A 20,493-nucleotide genomic window follows, 5' to 3' on the forward strand; every position below is an offset into this window, starting at 1 on the left:
TATGGAGGGGGTGAACTATTGACAGAAAGTGGAACTCAACTGAATAAAATGCAATCTGAAATATATGTATATATATGAATATATATTTCTAATTTGGTGGGTGAAAGAGGAAAAAAGAAATTTTCCGTTTAAAATAAACAGTTGGGTTTGGAGACACAGATTTTAATTAATATGCTATATGAAACCCTGACATTCATGACTTCTTGTGTTAAATTGGATATATTGGACAGCTGAATCAAAACAAGACTTTATTCAAGTTCTTTAGTTTGTTATATTTTTGTCTATTACTATCATATTTCTGTGCTGAACTAATATATATGCTTTGTTAAGAACTTATTGACTGGGGGCAGCTTGGTAGCAGTGTAGAGCATCAGGTCTGACATCAAGAAGAGCTGGGTTCAAGTCTGGCTACAGACATTTCCTAGTTGCATGAACCTGGACAAGTCACTTAACACCAATTATCTAACTATTCCTGCACTTCTGTCTTAGAACTGATAGTAAGGAAGAAGCTAAGGATAAAAAACAAACCACAATGCTTATTGACCAATTATGTAGTTAAATCTTCTTAATATATATATATATATATATATATACACATACATATATATATACATATACATATATATATACATACACACACACACACTTAACATATATACTCATTTTTACCCCAAGGGCTTTATTTACATCACCAGCATTGCAGTAAATGTATGTATTAGGATCCCTATAAGGGTAATCCATATATTTTACTCTGTTGGCTATTGAGGCTGATCATCTATCACTACATACAAGAGACAGATTCAGATATTGCAAATGATTTGCAATAAATATTAATGTTCACAAAAATGTTATGTTAGTGATAGTGGTCTAAAAGGCATTTACCCAAATACACAAATCCTATTTAAATTACTGAAACCTTTTTTGTATGAGTGAAAAATTTCACCGAATTCTTTCCCATATTAGTAGAAATTCCATATCTTATGTCTAATTGTGAAAAAATGAGAAACATCAGTTCTCATATTAATCCTTCCCCCAGTTTACAGCAATATATTTGGTTTGTCTTAAAACTTTTTAAAAGCACCAATTGGTGCTTTTTTGGACTTTAAAGTAAAAGTTTTTATCACATTAGAGTGGGCTATATGGTGCAGTGGAGACAGTGCTGGACCTGAAGTCAGAAAGATTCATCTTCCTGAGCTCAAATTTGGCCTCAGACATTTCTTAGCTGGGTGACCCTGGGCAAGTCACTTAACATTATTTGTCTCAGGTATAAAATGAGCTGGAGAAGAAAATGGCAAACCACTCCAGTGGTTCTTTGCCAAGAAAATCCCAAGTGGGGTCACAAAGAGTAGGATATGACTAAAACAACTGAACAACATCACATCATAGGATCGTGGATTTAAAGTTGAGAGTAAACTCAGTAGACCAGTCCTCCAGTTTTACAGGAGATAAACCAAAAGCACAGAGTGAAGGTTAACTTTTCCAGAGAAATAGCTAGTGTCTTGGGCAGAATTTGAACTCAAATTTTCCTGACTCTACCTTAAGTGCTTTATTCTGTACACAAGCTGCCTTTCCCCATTATTGTGTCAGCATCTCTACCCCATTCTTCCAGATACTATAAGATACTCTATTATAACTATAGAACTGCAGTTCAGTCTTCATGATCTACCAAGCTTCACAGATAATATAAATATGATTAGGATGAATTAATTTCAATTCTGCAGCTACCAATAAAGTATGGTCAAACACAAAGAACTGAGTTGAGAGAATGGAGACTCATGTTGTAGGCCTAACTCTTAACACATCCCAAGGATCAACATCTTGGCAACAGGTTCTAAAACTTGCTGCTGCTGCTGCTGCTACTGTTTTAGAATATTCACATTTCTTAAGGACTCTTCTTTTGGGCAGCTTATTCACTTGTGAATCATCTTTAAACCACTACATCCTATATTTTACACAGTAACATTGTTCTGCAACATCAAAAAATCACTTTCTATATTTCTAGTTAGCAGATATATAGCAAAGAGCCCCATGCCATTAATGATAACTTAAGTATGTTATCTTTTGGTCCACAGTTTTCCATGGTTTATTAATGGTCTAACACATTAATTCTTCTTTCAAGAGTGACCTTTACAGCTCCATTAATCCTCACAGCTTTTATCCAGCTACATTATTACTCATTACAGGTACATACAGCTTTTCAACATCTACATTTTGTTGAAAGGAGAAAAGCAAATTGTAGAAGTCTAAAATCTATGAAAAAAATGAAATGTAGGTGGAGAAAAGATTTTTCAGGGAAAACCAAGAGGAATTTTATTACTGAAAATATCAGTTAAATGCTAAATATATAGTAATAGACACTATTCATTATTTCCAGGAACATGACAGACGGTTAAATGAAAAAAATTGATAATAAAAATGCAAATATATTATTTACCCAGCTAGCTAGATAATGTCATTCTAATAAGATCACATAGTAAGTTACACACTAAAACAATGAGATATTTATAACTTAATTATATATTTGATAGAATTAATTTGTGTATGCCAAATAAAATATCACCCCTGCCTCCTCTATATCTTTGGACACGAAAATGAGCTTTTTCATCATGACAAATTAGAATATCCACTAGTCATTGTTAGATCCAAACAAAACAATACATAATACTAAAAATATGTGTGGAATTAATTATCAATCATGATTATTAAATACTACATGCAAATATATACTTTGTTTTAAAATAAATATTTCATTTTTGAATATAATACAATGAAAATAAACCTAGAGTAAGAAGTGGATGGATAAAGAGATAGCCTTGGAGACACACCTGACTTCAAGTCTTGCCTCTGACATGACCTGTGTGGTGATAAGCCATTTGTTTACTCCCTATCTTAGATAACTCTTTAAGCCTGGCCAATCCTGTGCCTGGAAGTAGAGGGCATGGCCCCTCCCCTTCACACAATTGGTCCATTCAAGACCAAACCCACAACAGGAAGTAGAGGGGAGGGACCTCTGGGGTATGCTGGGAGAGAGTAGTCCCCAGCATGTAAGCATGCACAATCTTTCTAAACCCACAAGCCTAAATAAAGTTCAGATAAGTCGTTGATGATATGGAATCTTTGGAGGGCGTCTCTATACTCCTCCACATGGGTGAAATTATCAGTCCAGATTCCTTTCCCACTCTCCTCAAAAGGCAGAAACAATGAAATTGTTGGGGGGCATTTTAAAATTCTGACCAGATATGCCTTGAAATCTCTGCACTAGGATGATAGTCATGAAGTTTGCAAGAACAGAACTCCGCCTCTAACATGGAGGTGCTTATAATAAAATGCAAGCAAGATGGGGCTGCATTTCAGTAATAGTCTATTGATTATTTACCAATGCAAATCAATTTCATCTTTATATATCCTTCACTGTAGACAAATATGAATGTTATAAAAATGATCAATTAGGCAAAGAAGACAGTAATGGAACAGGCTACACTCAGTGTCATCTGGAAGGATCATTCAGTCATAGGATATAAGCTTTGTTATTTTGGCCATTAAATAATTTACACTCTACCACCAGCACTTCTAATTCCTACCAGTTTAGATAGTGTTTTAGGGATTGCCCTATATGCATGTATTTTCTCATCTGGTTATCATAACAGCCTTGAGAACTGGGTGCTATTATCTCTATTTTATGGGTGAGGAGATTGAAGCTGACCAGATTAAATGGCTTGTCTAGGGTCATGTGGCTGAGGATGGATTTTAACATGGCCTTCCTAACTGTAAATCTCCCTCTCTACTATAAACAGATAATATGTGATCAATCTGCTTTTCATGATCAGGAGCAATTTATTAACTTAAATTCTTTAATGAGCCTCCATAGCTTTTGTTTCAATTTTAAATGACTTATATGGTTTTCACTGACTATATAGTTTATCCAATAGCATTGAATTTGTATTGCATCGAATTAGAACCTGAGTGGCCATTTTTAAAAATATATTACTCAATTACCACATATAGAACACTTTGTAAGATAAAAAAGGAAAAGAAAAGAAAATCAACTTACCTATTGTGCTAACTCTAGCTGAAGGACTGGCTAATGCTGCTGGGACAGAGGCTTTAAGAGAGCCTGCCCCACTGTTTATTCTCAGAGCTGGCATATGGGGAGAGGTGGGTGAGGTGGGTGATTTCCCATCAGAGGTCTTGGGTTTAGCAGACAAGTTCAGTGGCTGTGCCACTTCATCCTGTAATAATTGACAGAAAATAATTTAAGATAAGAAGACACAGATCTCAAGCATTTAAAAAAACAGGTATGCAGCCCCATATTACAGTTCCATCACATCTGTTATTGATCTTTATTGCATATACCACATGTTATTTAAGTTTTATCATAACATAATGGTAGTATATATCAATATGAGAGTAGCCTATTTTGTGACATTATAATTAGTTATTTTTAGTAATACTAATCAATCAATAATAATTTATTATCTACCACTTGCTACATACTGAATTAGGTGCTGGGGATAAAAATCTAAAAGTGAGAAAGGCACAGTCCTTAAGGAGCTTATTATATTTTATTGTTACATGCTATTTTAATGATAATAATACTTTTCATTTATAGAGCCCTTCATAATATGTTGACAGACTTTATGTCATTTGAACCACACCACAACTCTACAAAGTATTTAGGGAAGGCATCATTGACCTCATTTTACAAATGAACAAATTGACACATATAGGTTAAGTGACTAATAGTTTTTACTATGTTAGTGTTTATTTCATTAAATATTTCCCTATTGCATGTAAAATGTTTTTTAATATTTATTAAAATGAGTTTTATGTTTCAAATTCTTTGCCCCTTCCCCAGGCCTTGAGCAGGCAAGCAGTAGGATATTGATTATATGTATGAAGTCACTGCATAAGATTTAAAGAAAGTCAGTTGAAGAACTAGGACTATAACTGAAGTACCCTGACCAGTCTAATCCTTTCCAACTATACCATGTGGTCTTTAAATATATGAAAAAGCATAATGAAAAATGCATATAACTAACCATGAGATAGTTTATATATTGTAGATGAAATATGCTTATTCTTTCATATAAAAATCATTGCTTTGAGCCCCCTACACTATAAACAGAAGGAGGTCTCCCAAGATTTAAAAATATCAGGTAATCCTTTTCCCTGGACTTCAAAGAAATGTCTCTGGATTTAATTCAAACTAAAATGTCATAAAAAGTATCTTTTTATATTGTTGATCCTCCTGAAGAAAGAAATCCTTTTCATTCTCCAAAATTTTAGGCAATTTCTGTCTACAAATGAAAGAATATAACATAACTTGAATTCATGCAATATGATGATCAGTTAAAGGAACTGGAGAAGTTCTGAGAGCGAATGCTAGTTGACTTAAAATTCAGAAATTCCAATAGAATCAGATACAATCAGACTCCACATCTTAAGTCAGTTAGCTAAAGAGTGAGAGATTCCAGTTGAAAATGGTACATTATACAATGGCATGGAAAACTGAGTATGACCAATTAAGAATTCTGGTAATTTCTAATTTTGTTGTAATATATTGGTATTAGGATGCATTTGACTACATCAATCTTAAAGGATATCCAACTTTGTATCTGGCTTATTTGGGGAGTTTCTCAAGGAAATTGACACTAGTTGCCCTAAAACTACATAGGGGAGTACTTTCTGCCATTTTATTATAAAACCTTTATGTTAACCACCCTTATATAAACTTCTTTTAAACTAATGCTTAAACAACACTTTAAAACATATAGGTAGAATTATGTCAAAATATATTTAACTTTGATATTAAATAATTTTTTAAAACACATAGAAATAGAATTATATAATTTAATATTTAGAAGGGAGCTAGTGGACATATAGTCCAATCCATATTAGGAAAATAATAATTACATACAAGTAGAAAGAATTCTAGTCTTTGAAATTAGGAAAAAGGAACAAACTCCTTCTGGAAGGGCCTTATTTCACTTTTGTATAGCTCATATTTGAAGATGACTATCATGAACTGAAGAGCATATGTCAAGGAGTAAGGCACAAGAAGACTGGAAAGGTAGGAGAGGGCTAGGTTATAAAGGACTTTGAATTCCAGACAGACTGTTTTGTATTTGACTCTTGGAGGGAGTACTGGAGTTTAGAATAAGGTAATATGATATTTGTTTTAGGAAAATTACTTTAGTGGAAAATGCATTGGGGTAGAGAGAGCCATGGACTAGTTAGTCCATGCACGTGGGAGTAATGAGAACCTGCACTCAAGTGGTCGCAATGTTAGAGATTTGTTTTTATTGAAAAAGTAATGTCTTGGTGACAGCTTGATTAGAAAGGGATAGTGAGAAGTTGAGGATAACTCCTTGTTTGTGAGGCTCAGGGACTGGGAGAATGGTTCCATCCTCTCAAGTAATAGGGAAGGTAGAAGTGGGTAATGTTCTATGGAGAAAGATAATTATCCCTATATGCAGTAACACAGTGATGAACTTAGAAAACCTGGGGAAGCAGCAAAACACACTCACAACTAATTAGCTTCAATAAAGTTATGGGGTATAAAATTATACATGAAAAAGCCACAGAATGTCAATATAGCAAAAAATTCAGGAGGCAATTAAGGAAGATTCCACTGGAAATCACCAGATTCTACCAAAGTATTATCCTTATCTATTTATGTAAAATTACAAAACATTCCTTAAAGAAAAGAAAAACAAATTTGAATTAGCTGGAAGAATAAATTGTTCATGTTGGTACTGTACACATGTAATAAAATAATAAAAATACTGAAGCTAATTTCTAGATTTATTGCTATACAAAACTATTAAAGGAATATTTTTGTAAAGTTAGAATAAAATTAATTTGGAGTAGCAAAAGATCTGAATTATCTGAGTAATAATTAATAATTATCTGATAATAAAGAAAATGGTAGAACTGATAAAGGAATAGCTCTTGTATTTGGTTCTGATTAGTGAATATAGAAAAGCAACTCAATGGAAGAGACTAGGCGAAGAAGAACCAAAAATAATTGAATTCAACAACCCTGTGTTTGATAATCATATAAATAGACATTTCTCTGGAATGAACTATTTTGCCATAACCACTGGACAAATATGATGGAAAACCACCGGAAATACTGGGGGGGGGGGGAAGTCTTAAGAGATTTAGATTACTGACCTGAATCACATACAACAATAAGCTCAAAAGATATATATCTGAACACTAAATAATATACCATAAAAAATAGAATAAAACCAGATCAGATACCTTTTACAAATAATTAAGGGGCAAATTCTTAATAAAATAAGGAAGAAATGTGATTCAAAAGATAAAATCCATAATATAAATGTAATAGTATGTTATAAAAATAATAAAATATAAAATCTATCTATAATAGAACAGAATATACATGTAAAAAGAATAAATGGATAAATTTCTCCATGATGTGGAGCAAGGTCCCTGGATAATATACAATATATATAAAATTGGGCCTCATTTTTTTCCCATCTTTCTCGCTCCCCTCTCCTTCCCTCTTTCTGTCTCGGATGGATCTCTGGGTGGAGGATGTATGTATCAGGAAATGAGGTAATTAAAAAAAGAAAAATATAAATAAAAATTTCAAGAAAAAGTGAAATCAAAGATAACGATGGAGAAAACAGTTGAAATTGCATGATGAGGTTGGAGGATAGATGATCAGCTGTTGAAAAGTAATTGAGAGAAAGAAAATGAGGACAACCAGTATCATTTGATGTTTTTAAAAAAAAATTTTGTTTCAAATTAGAGATGAAATATAGGATGATAGTTTGAGAAGATTTTAGGGTCAAATAAAGGTGCTTTTTTTTTAAAGAATGGTTGGGATTTGGATATGTCTTGTAGGCTATAGGAGAGCCAATAGATAGAGATTGGAAATTATAGACAGTGGATCAAGGGCACAATGTAGGGTTTAGGTTTTACAAGGCATGTAAGGGTACAAGATATTCAAGTATATAGTTGAAATGATTAACCAAAGGACCAAAATCGGCAAGGAAAAGAAATGCAACCTATGTAAGCATGAGGAATAAAGAACAAGAGCTAGATCAAGAATAAAAATTAGATTAAGGAAGGATGAGGGGCAAAGTGAAATAGAAGAATAAGTGGTATAGTCATAAAATAACTGATTTTTTTATAAGAGTATCTTTTAGTAAGATATTACCATTAAGAAATGAATAGAAAACAAATTCCTTTGGTGCTAGATGGTTAGAAAATTTACTGGGATAATTCAAATATTCTAATTCAGATTTTCTATAGAGATAGAATGTGGCATTATGCTAAAGTGTCTATTTGCTTAAGATCTCATTGGTCATTAAAAAAATATCAAGGAGAAGCATTTCTAGATAACTAACTTTTCTCCCTAAAATGGTTTCCCTGCTTATTGCTTTTTGTATAGAAATACTGGCAGGCCTTAGGGCTTAGTTGTGTCTCAAAAGCCTTTATTCTGACAGCCATAGAACTTCCTTTGACACTATCACAGCTGGTGAAAAAGGTTTGGGGATGCTTTAGGGAAATAAAGGTGACTGCTGCACTTGGCTAAACAGAAACACTAACCCACTATTGGGGCTGAGACTATTTCTAAACATTGAGCAAAAAAAAAAAGATTTATAGAGTAGATGAAAGAACAAAATCTGAATATAAGGGATGGGAAAAAACAGCTTATATTTATGTTTATTAGTGATGATGGGTTGGAGGTGACACATCTCATCTTTGAGGTGAGAAGATTAGTGTGTCATATATGGCAAATGTCTACTCAAAGCACTGAGTAAAACAAAAGAAAGCCTGGATTTCTGAGTACTTTTCTCTATTCTCTACAATGCTTTCTTCTAAAGCCAAAGAGTGCAAGACCCTAAGGGCATAATAGAGGTTGACAGTTCTAGAGTTGATAAATGTCATTCAAAATTGCCCTTTCATTATGTGTTCAGACTAATGGTATATTAATAAGAGCTCTCATGCTTGATCCTTATACAGGAGACTGTGCTGTAAATAATTAGGACCCATTATATGATATTACTTCACAATTTGGATGTTTTAATAATTTACTAAGGAATCATATTAAATATCTATTATTCATGAAAAAGAAAAAAGGTACTTCATTATTTTTATTTGTATAGTTGAAAAACTAAAAATTTAACTACAAATAGAAGTATACTCTTCATAAAAGTACATCCTGATGATACCATCAGGGCTAAAAACTTTTGTTCTAATAGATATGCTAGTCAATGTAACTTCATAATTTAAACATGTAGACACTGTAAAAGAATCTTTACAAAACATAACATTAGCTACTTACTTCACACTAATAAAACATTAATATATATAAGAGAATAATTTGAATTTAATAGTGAAATGCTCTTCAAATATCAAGAAGTCACTTTTAAAAGGTAGAGGTTATGTGGCTATACTGACAAGGAGGAAGATGTTTTGTGTTAGTTATTTATGTAATAAATGATGTTTGGAAGTTGTCTGTAAGAATAGATTATTATGTTAATAATCTTCAAAATAAACAATATATCAATGTTATGTTTAGTTGACTATCATCAGAACATTTATGCAAGACCACCAACTAAATTCAGATATGTAAATAATTTATAAATATTTTCGTATGTTATTTAAATAACACAAACCTTTGGACCAGATTACTTATGAAAGCCAGTCCTGACAATTAATAGTATCATTTAATAAAATCAATTTATATAGGAATAAAATGGCTGTAGAATTAAGGAACTTAAAATATATTAGTGGATCTCTTATTTTTTTTAAGTGGATCTCTTTTTGACTATGTCTTCTTTGCTACACATACTATATAAAATCCCCTAATTCCTCTGATTACATAAAAAGGGCATTTTAGATAATGGAAGTAAAATACTGAGAGCCTTGGAGAAATGTATCAAGCAAAAGAAAAATGCAAAGAAAAAAGTATCTTTTGATTTGTAGGACAGATTAACCTAGATATAGAGAACATTTTCATTACAGAGATTGAGTGTAATTGGTTCTAAAATTATTTAAAACCCTATGCTTTAATGATAGTATCTCCAAAGTGATGTTTTGACTGAACTATGCTTCCTGAAACTAAAGGCAAGAACATAAAATTCACATATATTTAAAATTCAAATTTATCATTATTTGTTGATAATTACTAATGGCTTGAATAAAGGAAAAGCACCTTAAAGAAAATGGCCACTGTATGAATAAGTAAGCAAAGATTATGTTTTCTAAGTATTTTCTGTCATAGGTACTCATTGATGCTTGATCTGGCATATAGACCCAAACTAGTAAACATAGATTGCAAAATGTCAGAAAATTAGTATTAAAAATTGTATCAACATATAATCTGGAAAGAAAATGGAAAAACCTTTAAGGCAGGAAATGTAGGGCAATGTATGAAGAATAATAAGACTGGATTGGCTTGGATTGCTCTTTACATGAAAGGAAACAATAATGAGTAATAAGCCTGGAAAGGTATTACATTTAAATCTTTACTCACACTTGGAGATCTTAGAATATACACTGAAGTTTTTCAACAACCTGATTTCCCAGATTCTTGATCTCCATCTTTTACACCTTGTACCTTACTTATCTCTAAAAAGTCCCACAAACCTGGCCTCAGACACTTCTGAGTTCTGTGACCCTGGGCATACTACTTATCCCCAATGCCTAGCCCTTATCATTATTCTGCCTTAAAATAAGTACTAAATATCAATTCTAAGACAGAAGGCAAGTTTTTTAAGTAGTCACAGCCTAATCACATCTAGATAATGATAAATTATCTAGATCCTTTTCTGTTCCCTCAGTGTCTCACCATCCCTTTTTCTGATCTCAATTTTCTTCCTTCACAAACTTGAACCAGGCTCTGGAGAAGATTTTAGACCGCAAAGAAGTGAAGAAAGAACCTCTGAGCTGTGCCAAAGGTAGGAGATGATACTAAATTTCACATTATGAAACATGACTTCCTGCTTCTCTCATGTTCAACTGATACTCCACATAACGGCTAGATTGTTATTCCTAACAATCCTAGATTTTTTTTTAGTTATATTCCTCCCCTTTGCACAAGAACCTACAGGTGCTATTTATTACCAAAGGACAAAATACAAATGCCATGGCTTGCTATTTAAAGCAAGGCTGGGGCCTCCCTTTTCACTTACCATCCATAAAGAGTTAAATATGCCGACCCTTAAAGGAATGAGAGGTAACATGAAAATGTTAGTACCACTTCTCATGACTATAATCACCATTACTACCATCATCAAAAACACTGTCCTTTCAAACTTCCTTTCAATTACTACCCTGAGATCAATAGGTGCACTATAAATTCTGTTTAAAAATTTCTAAATTAAAAAAGACCACCAAAACCATATACTCTAAGCCTTACCCAGACAAGATTCCCTTCTAAAACATACCCAAGAAATGTCTAATCTTTGTTTATACACTGGTAGCAAAGAAGACAATCTTCTCTCCTGAGGTAGCTCTCTCTAGCTAACTTAACTTGTTAGAAATTACTTCTTCCTTCAGGGCTGTCTACCTTCTTTTACTACCTCTACCCATTGTTATTAGTCCTTCCCTCTCAAACTAAACAGAAAAAAACTAACCCTTTTCTATAGGACAGATCTTCAGCTACTTGAAGACAATTTACATATCTCTCATATCTCTCCAATGTCTCCTTTTCTAGATCTATACACCTCCTTTGCCTTCAACTGACCCTCATATCTCGTAATTTCCAAGCTCTTCACAGTATTTGTGAAATTTTCCTGAAAAAGGATTTTTCTGAAAAAGGAAATATTATTATACATTCAAATGGTGACCTAAATCTAGTCTTCAAGCAATCTCTCTCCAATTTCATAGTTAACATAAGCAATCTTACAGTTACTATAAGACTAATCCATTGGATCAAAAAATTAAAAGGAAAATTCATTGGATCATGGAAACATTTGCCAATCTATAATGTTATTCTCATGATAAATAGATAATCTTAGAGGATGTGTCCATAATTTTGACCAGTGGAAAATATTCCCTAACATACATTTTTCAAAGCACTTGGACTATGCAAGAACCCATTGCATAGTGAAGTCTTAAGGCAAGATCCTGCCTGGGAAGAGATATTCTACCAAGGAGGTTTTAAAAGGTGAAACAGAAAGGATAGGGAGATTGGAGGTGGTGGAAACACTAACAGGTCAATGAGGAAGAGGAAAGATGATTTCATAGAGCAGGGTAGTCTAGCCATGAAGACTTTGAACTCTGCTATTATGATCATTTCACAGTGAAATGAGAGCTTTAAGGCATTCCCTCGATTGCCCCCTTAAAGAGTCCCAGAAATATACTCCTGCAATAGTCCGTTTCATATTCTGGGATTTTAAAATCTGAAGTTGCTATATCTTCTAGCTATGCTAGGAAATCAGAAGATTTAAAGGAGAATGCACATATAATTCTAATGGATATGTAGCCAAATGTAATGCTTTGTATATGAGTGTAGAGAATAGTTTCCTACTTTATCTTCGTTTTTTTATTCTTACTGTCATGTCTTAATTAAATTGTCTTGTTACTAAATGTATGTGTTTCTAGTTGGATCTAGCAATAGAATAGTACAGAGTCTTATGCTGTTTTTCGGAAACTTATTACCTCCAGAGAGCCATGAAGTACCTGGGGTATTCAAGGGGTGATATACAAAATGGGAAACTTAGGAGAGCCCATGAGAGTTTATCAGTTTGATTTTGCTTTTTGTAACATGTTCATGATAGAACATGTTAGTGTTTTGAATTAGTTAAGGGCAGAGAGAAGTAGAGTAAGATGTATCCTGACCAACTGATTCCCAAATTACTTTGTTTTTTAACCCTTACTTTCCATCTTAGAATCAATACTGTATATTGGTTTCAAGGCAGAAGAGCAGTAAGGGCTAGGCAATGGGGAATAAGTGACTTGTCCAGGGTCACACAGCTAGGAAGTGTCTGGGGCCATATTTGTCTATGGTCCTGGCTCTCAATCAACTAAGCCACCTACCTGCCTCCAGAAATCCACAAATTACTTACTAGAGAAAATGTTAACTGTCTCTACCTCCTATCCAGGTTAACTGATAAGATCCTACTGTTTATCAGCATCAAATTATAAATCTGAGAAATTTTCTGATAAAATACATGAAAGACTTCAATAATTTTACACTCATATTTTCTTACCTCTTTCAGCTGTCTTCTGAATATAGATTAGAAGGATAAGAATTCGTAAGAAGATACAAGGCATTGCATCATTTCATGCTCTTTATAAATTTCTTAGAAAGAATCATAGAAACCCAAGGAATCGATCAAAGTAAAATAAAAACACCTTCCAAGATCCCAAATCTATACTGGTAACACTTAAGGAATTAGGAGTCTTTCCCATATCCTATCCCAACTACATACTAATTGTAGGTTCCATGATACCTAAAACCAAAGCTGTCGTTTTTCAGGTTATCTTGTCCTGAAGCCTCCTTAATGATTAGATGCTTATTTTTAGACTCACAAATTGCAAGATACCCTGTTAGCTAGGCAGCAAAAGCTCCAGGAATTCTATGATAGGTGTTCCTTAGGTGTGTTAATGTCTCCATTAGTCTTGATTGCTACTTAAATACAAGTCTTTAGCTGAGAGTAATAAATTCTAGTTTCTAATTTGGCTTCTTTGCTCTTCCAGTTTACATTTTTTACTTAATGTATATGTCTTATTTTTGAAAAGACACTAGTAGGGTGATAGGAGTGATATTTTAGCATAGTAGCTGCCCCCGATTTTAAATTTCTCTCCTCTGATCATTTATTTGTATTTTTTTTTTATTTTTTAGCTTGAATAAAGCTAAATTTAGCTTTTCATTTACTGTCTTAAATCCTACTGCTCCTGGATACCTCTCACACTTTTAACTCTAGTAAAAAGACTTTCTGGCTTCCTTGTTTCCTTCATTTAATGTCTCACAGTGAGAGACTGTGTAGCGTACCAGACAGAGAGCTGGCCTCAAAGACAAAAAGACATTGTACAAGTCCTGCCTATGAAATTGGCTATTAGACCCTTAGGAACTCATTTCACCTCTCAATACTAAAGGCAACTCTGTAAGATCATAAATTGCAAAGAAGGTGCTGACTTACATGGGGAATGTCCTTACCAGAATAGGAGTTCCCTAAAACCAGGAAAATCACAGATTTGGCTCTATTCCCCATAAAGTCTCAGAACAGGGCTACCAGATAATTCATAGCACTGTCCATATGGATGTCACACTAATTTCACATTTTAAAATGTCCAATACCAAATTGGCTGATTTTCTCTATAATCACAGCTCTATCTTCTCTTAACAATCCCTCAAAGGTAGCTAATTGCATATCATGTGCTCTTTTATCTTGAAAAAAACAATTTGTCAAAGATGCCTTTCATTACCTGAGAAAATTTTTGTTTCTCTGTCTTCATCTTTGATATATGCCTAATTTTTTTAACAAAATGAACTTTTTATTCTATCCCTATTATTTCAGTAAAAAGACATTTTTTGCGCAGTTCCTGGTAAGTCTCTGGAACAATGTGTGGCTAACTTTTAAGGAGTTTTTTCCATTTTTTAAATTATTTTTAAGGATGACAATAATCACCATTCATTGGAGCACAGATTATATGTTATCTATTCAGACCTCTCATTTTATAGATAAGAAAACTGAGGGCTAGAAAGATAAAGTAATTTATTCATTTTAACACATTTGAGAAAGGGAGGTGATGAAATTCAAAACTAGGTCCCAAGATTCCAAATATAGAACATTTTTGCCTCTACCTTGGGCCTTGGATTCAATGCTTTTTTTTCTTTCTTTTCTCATCAACCAAGTCATGTTCTTTTCTACTTAATATAGTCTCTGATTCTTTTCCTACAGTTTATCACTTTGTTTCCTGATTTTTCTTATAAATCTTTTACTATTTGGTTTTGATCCTCTTTTGGAGCTCTTCCAGGAATTCATTCCTTCACATTTTCCTCTCAGACTTCATACATTTTCATTTCTGTTTTTATGTCCTCTTCTGAGCTTACATTTTGGTCCTCTCCATTGCTGAAATAATTTTCCAGTGTCAGGCTTTTTCTTTGTCCTTTTTTCTCATTTGAAGGGGCATTTTTGGTGATTGCACCTATATGTTGAAGCTAAGCTGCATTCCTGGAATGGAAGGAGTACTGTCTTGAGCTCATATTGTGGACTCTCCAGTGCCTGTGGTCAGTTTGATTGCCTCTTGGGTCCTGGATTGAACTCTTTGGAGACTGAGCCCAGCTGGCTTGCTGTGGAGAGTCTTGCAGCTGTCCTGTCCAGATGCCTTTTGGGCCGGATGGCATTGGGTCCTGCTGAGGCTGAAACTTGTTGGGCTAAGTTTTCTCCCACTACAGCCTGTGTTGTATCACATTGGGTTCCTTTACCCCTGCTGTGCTTCTCTCCTTGCCACTTGTGTTGTATAGCACCAAAGTAAGCTTCATCCCCAGCCTGCTGGTCTACATTCACCTCCTATGAGATGGGTCCTTCTTATTGTCCCTCCACACTGTTCTGGGCTGGAGCACTGCTTTGCCCTGTATTTTTTAGATTTGCTGCTTTAGTTTTCCTTTTGAGAGATTTTTTTGGGAGGGAGTGGTCTGGAGGTAGCTTGATGAGCTCCAAGCATATCATACTGTGCCAACTTAGCTCTCTAAAGTGGAATTCTCCCTTCGGTTTCTTATTTTCTGGTTTAATTCCTAAGTCTAGGACACAAGGTCAACAGAGATTAGGATGGTCAGTAGTATTTTTTTTTGTTGGGGGGGTAGGCAAAAATGAAAGGGAATGTAATATCACAAGACTTCATTATTTCTTTTGGTGTGAAAGGGCCTTTCAACCCCTATACTGGGAGCAAACCATCATAGCACACACCCCAGTAGGAACTTTTTGCATTTTATTGGACAGTGGGCAGAATGGGATGCCATACAGTAATCAATAAAATCCTGAGCCTATTTTTCATTACTTAACACCTTGCTGCTCACAAAGAACAGCTTGATGATAAGGACAAGCACAGCGTGATCCAGTGTTGTAAGGTTTACTTGTTTTTCGAGGCTTATCTCCACTTTGCTTCACATCTGGTCCCTTGACAACTTCTAATTCCTAATAATAAAGACATTTCCAATTGCATTCCTCACATCTGGGCCATTGCTATTTTGTTTTAATGCTACTGAGTTCTCCATAAAGAGGTTCTGTTAGCTGTTAAACAGGAGGGGGAAAGTGTTTTAACAACAGATCAGTAGGGAATGACATAAATAACCATGCAAGTCCTTCCCTTGAAAATATTATCCTTTAACAATTAAATAGAATAACTCTCTAAACATGACAGTCTTTAGAGAAATGACACTGTAGGTCACTCACTACTCCTCAAAGAGCACTTTTCCAAGGAACCTGAGGAAGAATCTGCAACACGCCTGTACATGAAAAATAGTTTCAAAAACCAAGGTCTTTGATTTTTTTTTACAAATGTCACAAAAAACACAACTATCACTATTGCTTTTCTGCGAGATAGGGATAAGAACTGTGAAAGAAAAATAATAAAGAAGAACAAAACAAGAACCCTTCAAAAGATGGGATGGACTTGGGAAGAAATACGATAGGAACTCTCGTATAAAGCTCCTAAGCTACACAAGTACTACAAAACTGGCACTTTTGAGATGAACAGGAAGAAGACAGACGCTTCCCTGATCAAAGCTTAGCCTACCGCCTCCTCTCTGTATTAGGGATGGTGCCTTTGCTAGAAGCCCACTAGCACCTCCAAAAAGAATTACTATAAAAAGGATGTCAGACCAAAGCAAACCATATCAAAACAAATTAGCAGCAGCCCCCTTGTTCCACAGGGGTCATACAGAGGAGAGGTAAAAGTGTTGTTGCATAGAAGCAGAGTCAAATAGACAAGAGAAAGCTACTGCTGAAAACTTTAAAGGAATAAGCCAAAATACCTTTAAAGAAAACAAAAATCAAATAGTTTGGATGCCATCAGAAGGCTAAGAATCTCCTTTTCAATAGCACACCTGCACCTTTTCTAGTTCTAGGTTCTATGGAGAGGTTTGGCCAGAGCATATCGAAAAGATGGGCATTCCCTAGGTGGCCAGCATGGGAGGCAGGGGAGAAAGAAAATTAAGCCAAATCTGTATCTTAGGCACAAGTGTAAGAGGACAAGTAGGAAAGATTATTGAATATGAATACAGAAGACCCCAACTCAAGTCATATATTAGTTGTGTGACTACAGGCAAGACTAACCTTTTCTGCCTCAGAGTCCTACTATGTAAAATGTTAATAACAACAATAACACTTGTACCACTTATGTCACAGGGCTTTTGTAAGGAAACCATTCTGTAAGATTCTACAACATGTCAGCTAGTCAATTTGGAGTTATGCAAATAACATGTCTAAAATGTCAATATGGCAGCTGAGTGGTATGATGGATAGAATACTCAGCCTAGAGTCTAGAAAACCTGAGTTCAAATCCAACACTTACTAGCTATGTGACCCCCCATCTGTAAAATGGCAAAACACGCTGGTGTCTTTGCCAAGAAAATCCCAAATGGGTTCACAAACAAACACAACTGAAAAATGACTCAATAACAACAAAAATGTTAATACTCATTGAATCAAATATTTCATTCCAAGAAAGTCTTCAATAAGGAAAATTGTGATATACATCAAAATATTTATGGCAGCACTTTTTGTGATAGCACTTTATAGGATACATCCTAGGCCTGACACACATTCTCTCTATTTCTCAATCTGTTACTAAACTCTGTCTTCACAGCACGGGTTCAAAAGTCATCCAGAAGGTCTGCCACAATCTCTTTACATTAAAATGGTTTCTCATCATCACACTTCTTAAATAATTGTGTCTAGCCTCTTCCCTTATAGTACTTGTATTGTTGTACCTGTTATCCCTTCTATTATATTATAGGCTCTTTGAGGTAGTACAGTCAGAGATAAAACTAGAGTAAGCATGGCTTTGAGCCAGGATGCCCAGACAACATTTGCAAATCTTCAGCACCACAGAACAAACTGACCTGAGCACTGGGCAAGAATAATTAAAAAACAAAAACAAAATGATAGTACCTGAACTCCAAATGATTTAATTAATGATTGAGCCCAGGCTCACCTCTCCAAACAAATGAACTGAGCATTCAAAGTAAAAATTGAAGGGGTAGGTTGAAGCTTTATATAAAGAAAACAATAAAAAGCACAACAATTAGCACTATAAACAATGAAATGGGCTGTTCCTGGTACAAATGGGTTATTCCCCCCAAAAGACTGAATGACCACATTTTAGGGTATACTACATACACACACACACAATTCTACTATATATACACTATTCTCTGTCAGGAACATGTTGAATGAGATATTTTTGAGGTTTCTGAAAGCCATTTAGACAAGTGTGATTTGCCTATTGTGGTCTAATTGATTTTCTTTTCTCATTTAATAAAATTTTTGATACATTATTGCTAGGATGCTTGTGAAAGTGATTTGTTTAAAAGTCATTTCCCCATATGATTTGGGGTTTTCATTTTAAAAGATCACTCTATTACAAAAAGGAATAATGTGGAAATAAGTTGTGAATGATAATACACATATAACCCAGTGGAATTGCTTGTCAGCTTCAGGAGTGGGGCGCTTGGGGCAGAGGGAGGGAACATGTATCATATAACCATGGAAAAATATTTTTAAAATAAAACAATGAAAATTTATCTATATATAAAAAAGTCATTTTCCCAGATTTCTGATTGGGGCAGAAGTAGTATGACACTCATAAAATGTGATCTTGGTCTTCATAACCTGTGCATCATTTGGTCAATAAACATTTGTTAAATGTCAACACAGTGCTACAGAAGCAGAGGGTGCCTTCCCTTAAAAGATCTTTTAATCCACAGTGCAAAGTACAGTGCTAAGTGCTATGGATGCAAAGATGAAAAAAGATGGTTTTTACCCTTCAGTAGTCTATAATAGAAGAAGAGAGTACACTGAAGCAGGAGGGGATAAAGGATAGGGTGGGAATCTAGGTCAAGGGCATGATGGAAAAGTTCAAAGTTGTATAGCTACATGGAAAATGAAGAGACCGCTATCCTTGGCAACTTATGTAGAGATTCTAGGAGGAACTCTCCTCACTGATCTCTACTCAGAGAGGCCAGAGGGGCAGATGGAACTGACCTTCCAGGATGATGAGCTTCCTTAGGGGCAGGACAGAGAAAAGCAGAGTAGTCAAGTGTGAAATAAAGAGATAAGTGACTTGGGAACCCTCCTTAAATGAAGTTTGTGCGATCAAGGTTACATTTTTTTTTGGTAAAAGACAAATGATAAAAGAGGGTATTTTTAGGTATCAAAAATACTTGCCAAAGAGATAATTTTCTATCCTATTTAAAACTATAAAGTTAATTTTGTTTTTTCTGCCCATATCCTTCAAGCTATTTTACTCATTTATTTATTTAGTAATATTTTATTTTTCCCCAATTACATGTAGAAGCAATTTTTAATATTTGTTTTCTCACATTCTGAGTTTTAAATTCTCTCTCCCTTCTCTCCTCACTGAGATGGTAAGCAATTTGTTATAGATTATACATGTGCTATCATGGAATACATATTTCCATATTCTTTACCCTATCTCTTGAGAGTGTGGTCAACTAAATGTAGTTAAGGCTTTACATTTTAAAAGGGGACTTAGAGAGAAGTACCCTTAAAATTCAAAAGAATGAAGTAATAAGAGACTTTTTTTGGAGGGCTGGTTGTAGTGGTAGTGATTTCCATTTGTCTGCAATGATGACTGGCCATTGGGCAAGCAAGCATTTATTAAGAAGTTATTGTGTGCCAGGCACTATAGTAAATGCTTTCTAAATGTTGTCATCTTGTTTAATTCTGGGAGGTGGGTGCTATTATTATCCTTTTTTTTAGAGTTGAGAAAATTGAGATAGAAAGAAATTAGGTAACTTGCCCTAGGTCACACTGTACTGGCCCATTTAGCAAACATAAATGCCCTATTGGCTTCCTAGTTTATTTTTTCTTTTCTATTATCAATTTCTTATGGCCAGAAGATCTTTGTGGCATTTAAGGAAATTAATCACGGCAGTCACAGTTTAACAGACCCTACAACAATGTTTGTAGTCATTATAATTTAAGTCAACAAGCATTTAATGGCATTTTTTACATTCTAGGTATCTACTAGACACTTGGGCACAAAGACAAAAGTTAAGGACAGCACCTACCTTTAAAGAGTGTACATTCTATGGGAGAAGAATATGTTGAATTGTTTTTCAGCTGTGTCTCAGTCTTCTTGACTCTATTTAGGATTTTTAGGCAGAGATATTGCAGTTTCATTTTTCTTTTTCCAGCTCATTTTATAAAGGAAACTGAGGTAAACGGATTTGTCCAGCTACTAAGTCATACAGCTACTAAGTGTCTCTAGCCAGGTTTGAACCTAGAAATAGGAGTATTACCTTATGCCAGGCATTCT

At 34.5% G+C, this 20,493-nt stretch overlaps 1 protein-coding gene across 14 annotated transcripts in view; it reads right to left on the reverse strand.

Moving 5' to 3' along the window:
• The window catches only part of SOX5 (SRY-box transcription factor 5), a 1,300,541-nt gene that overhangs the window by 43,246 nt on the left and 1,236,802 nt on the right, over positions 1 to 20,493 (reverse strand). For all 14 annotated transcript variants that reach the window (XM_056800784.1, XM_007503523.3, XM_056800783.1 and 11 more), the window contains one exon: positions 4,052 to 4,229. In XM_056800784.1, the coding sequence (XP_056656762.1) occupies positions 4,052 to 4,229 (178 nt within the window). The remainder of the gene's footprint in view (positions 1 to 4,051; positions 4,230 to 20,493) is intronic.

This window comes from Monodelphis domestica, chromosome 5 (assembly GCF_027887165.1).
Source record: "Monodelphis domestica isolate mMonDom1 chromosome 5, mMonDom1.pri, whole genome shotgun sequence".
Lineage (NCBI taxonomy): Eukaryota > Metazoa > Chordata > Mammalia > Didelphimorphia > Didelphidae > Monodelphis > Monodelphis domestica.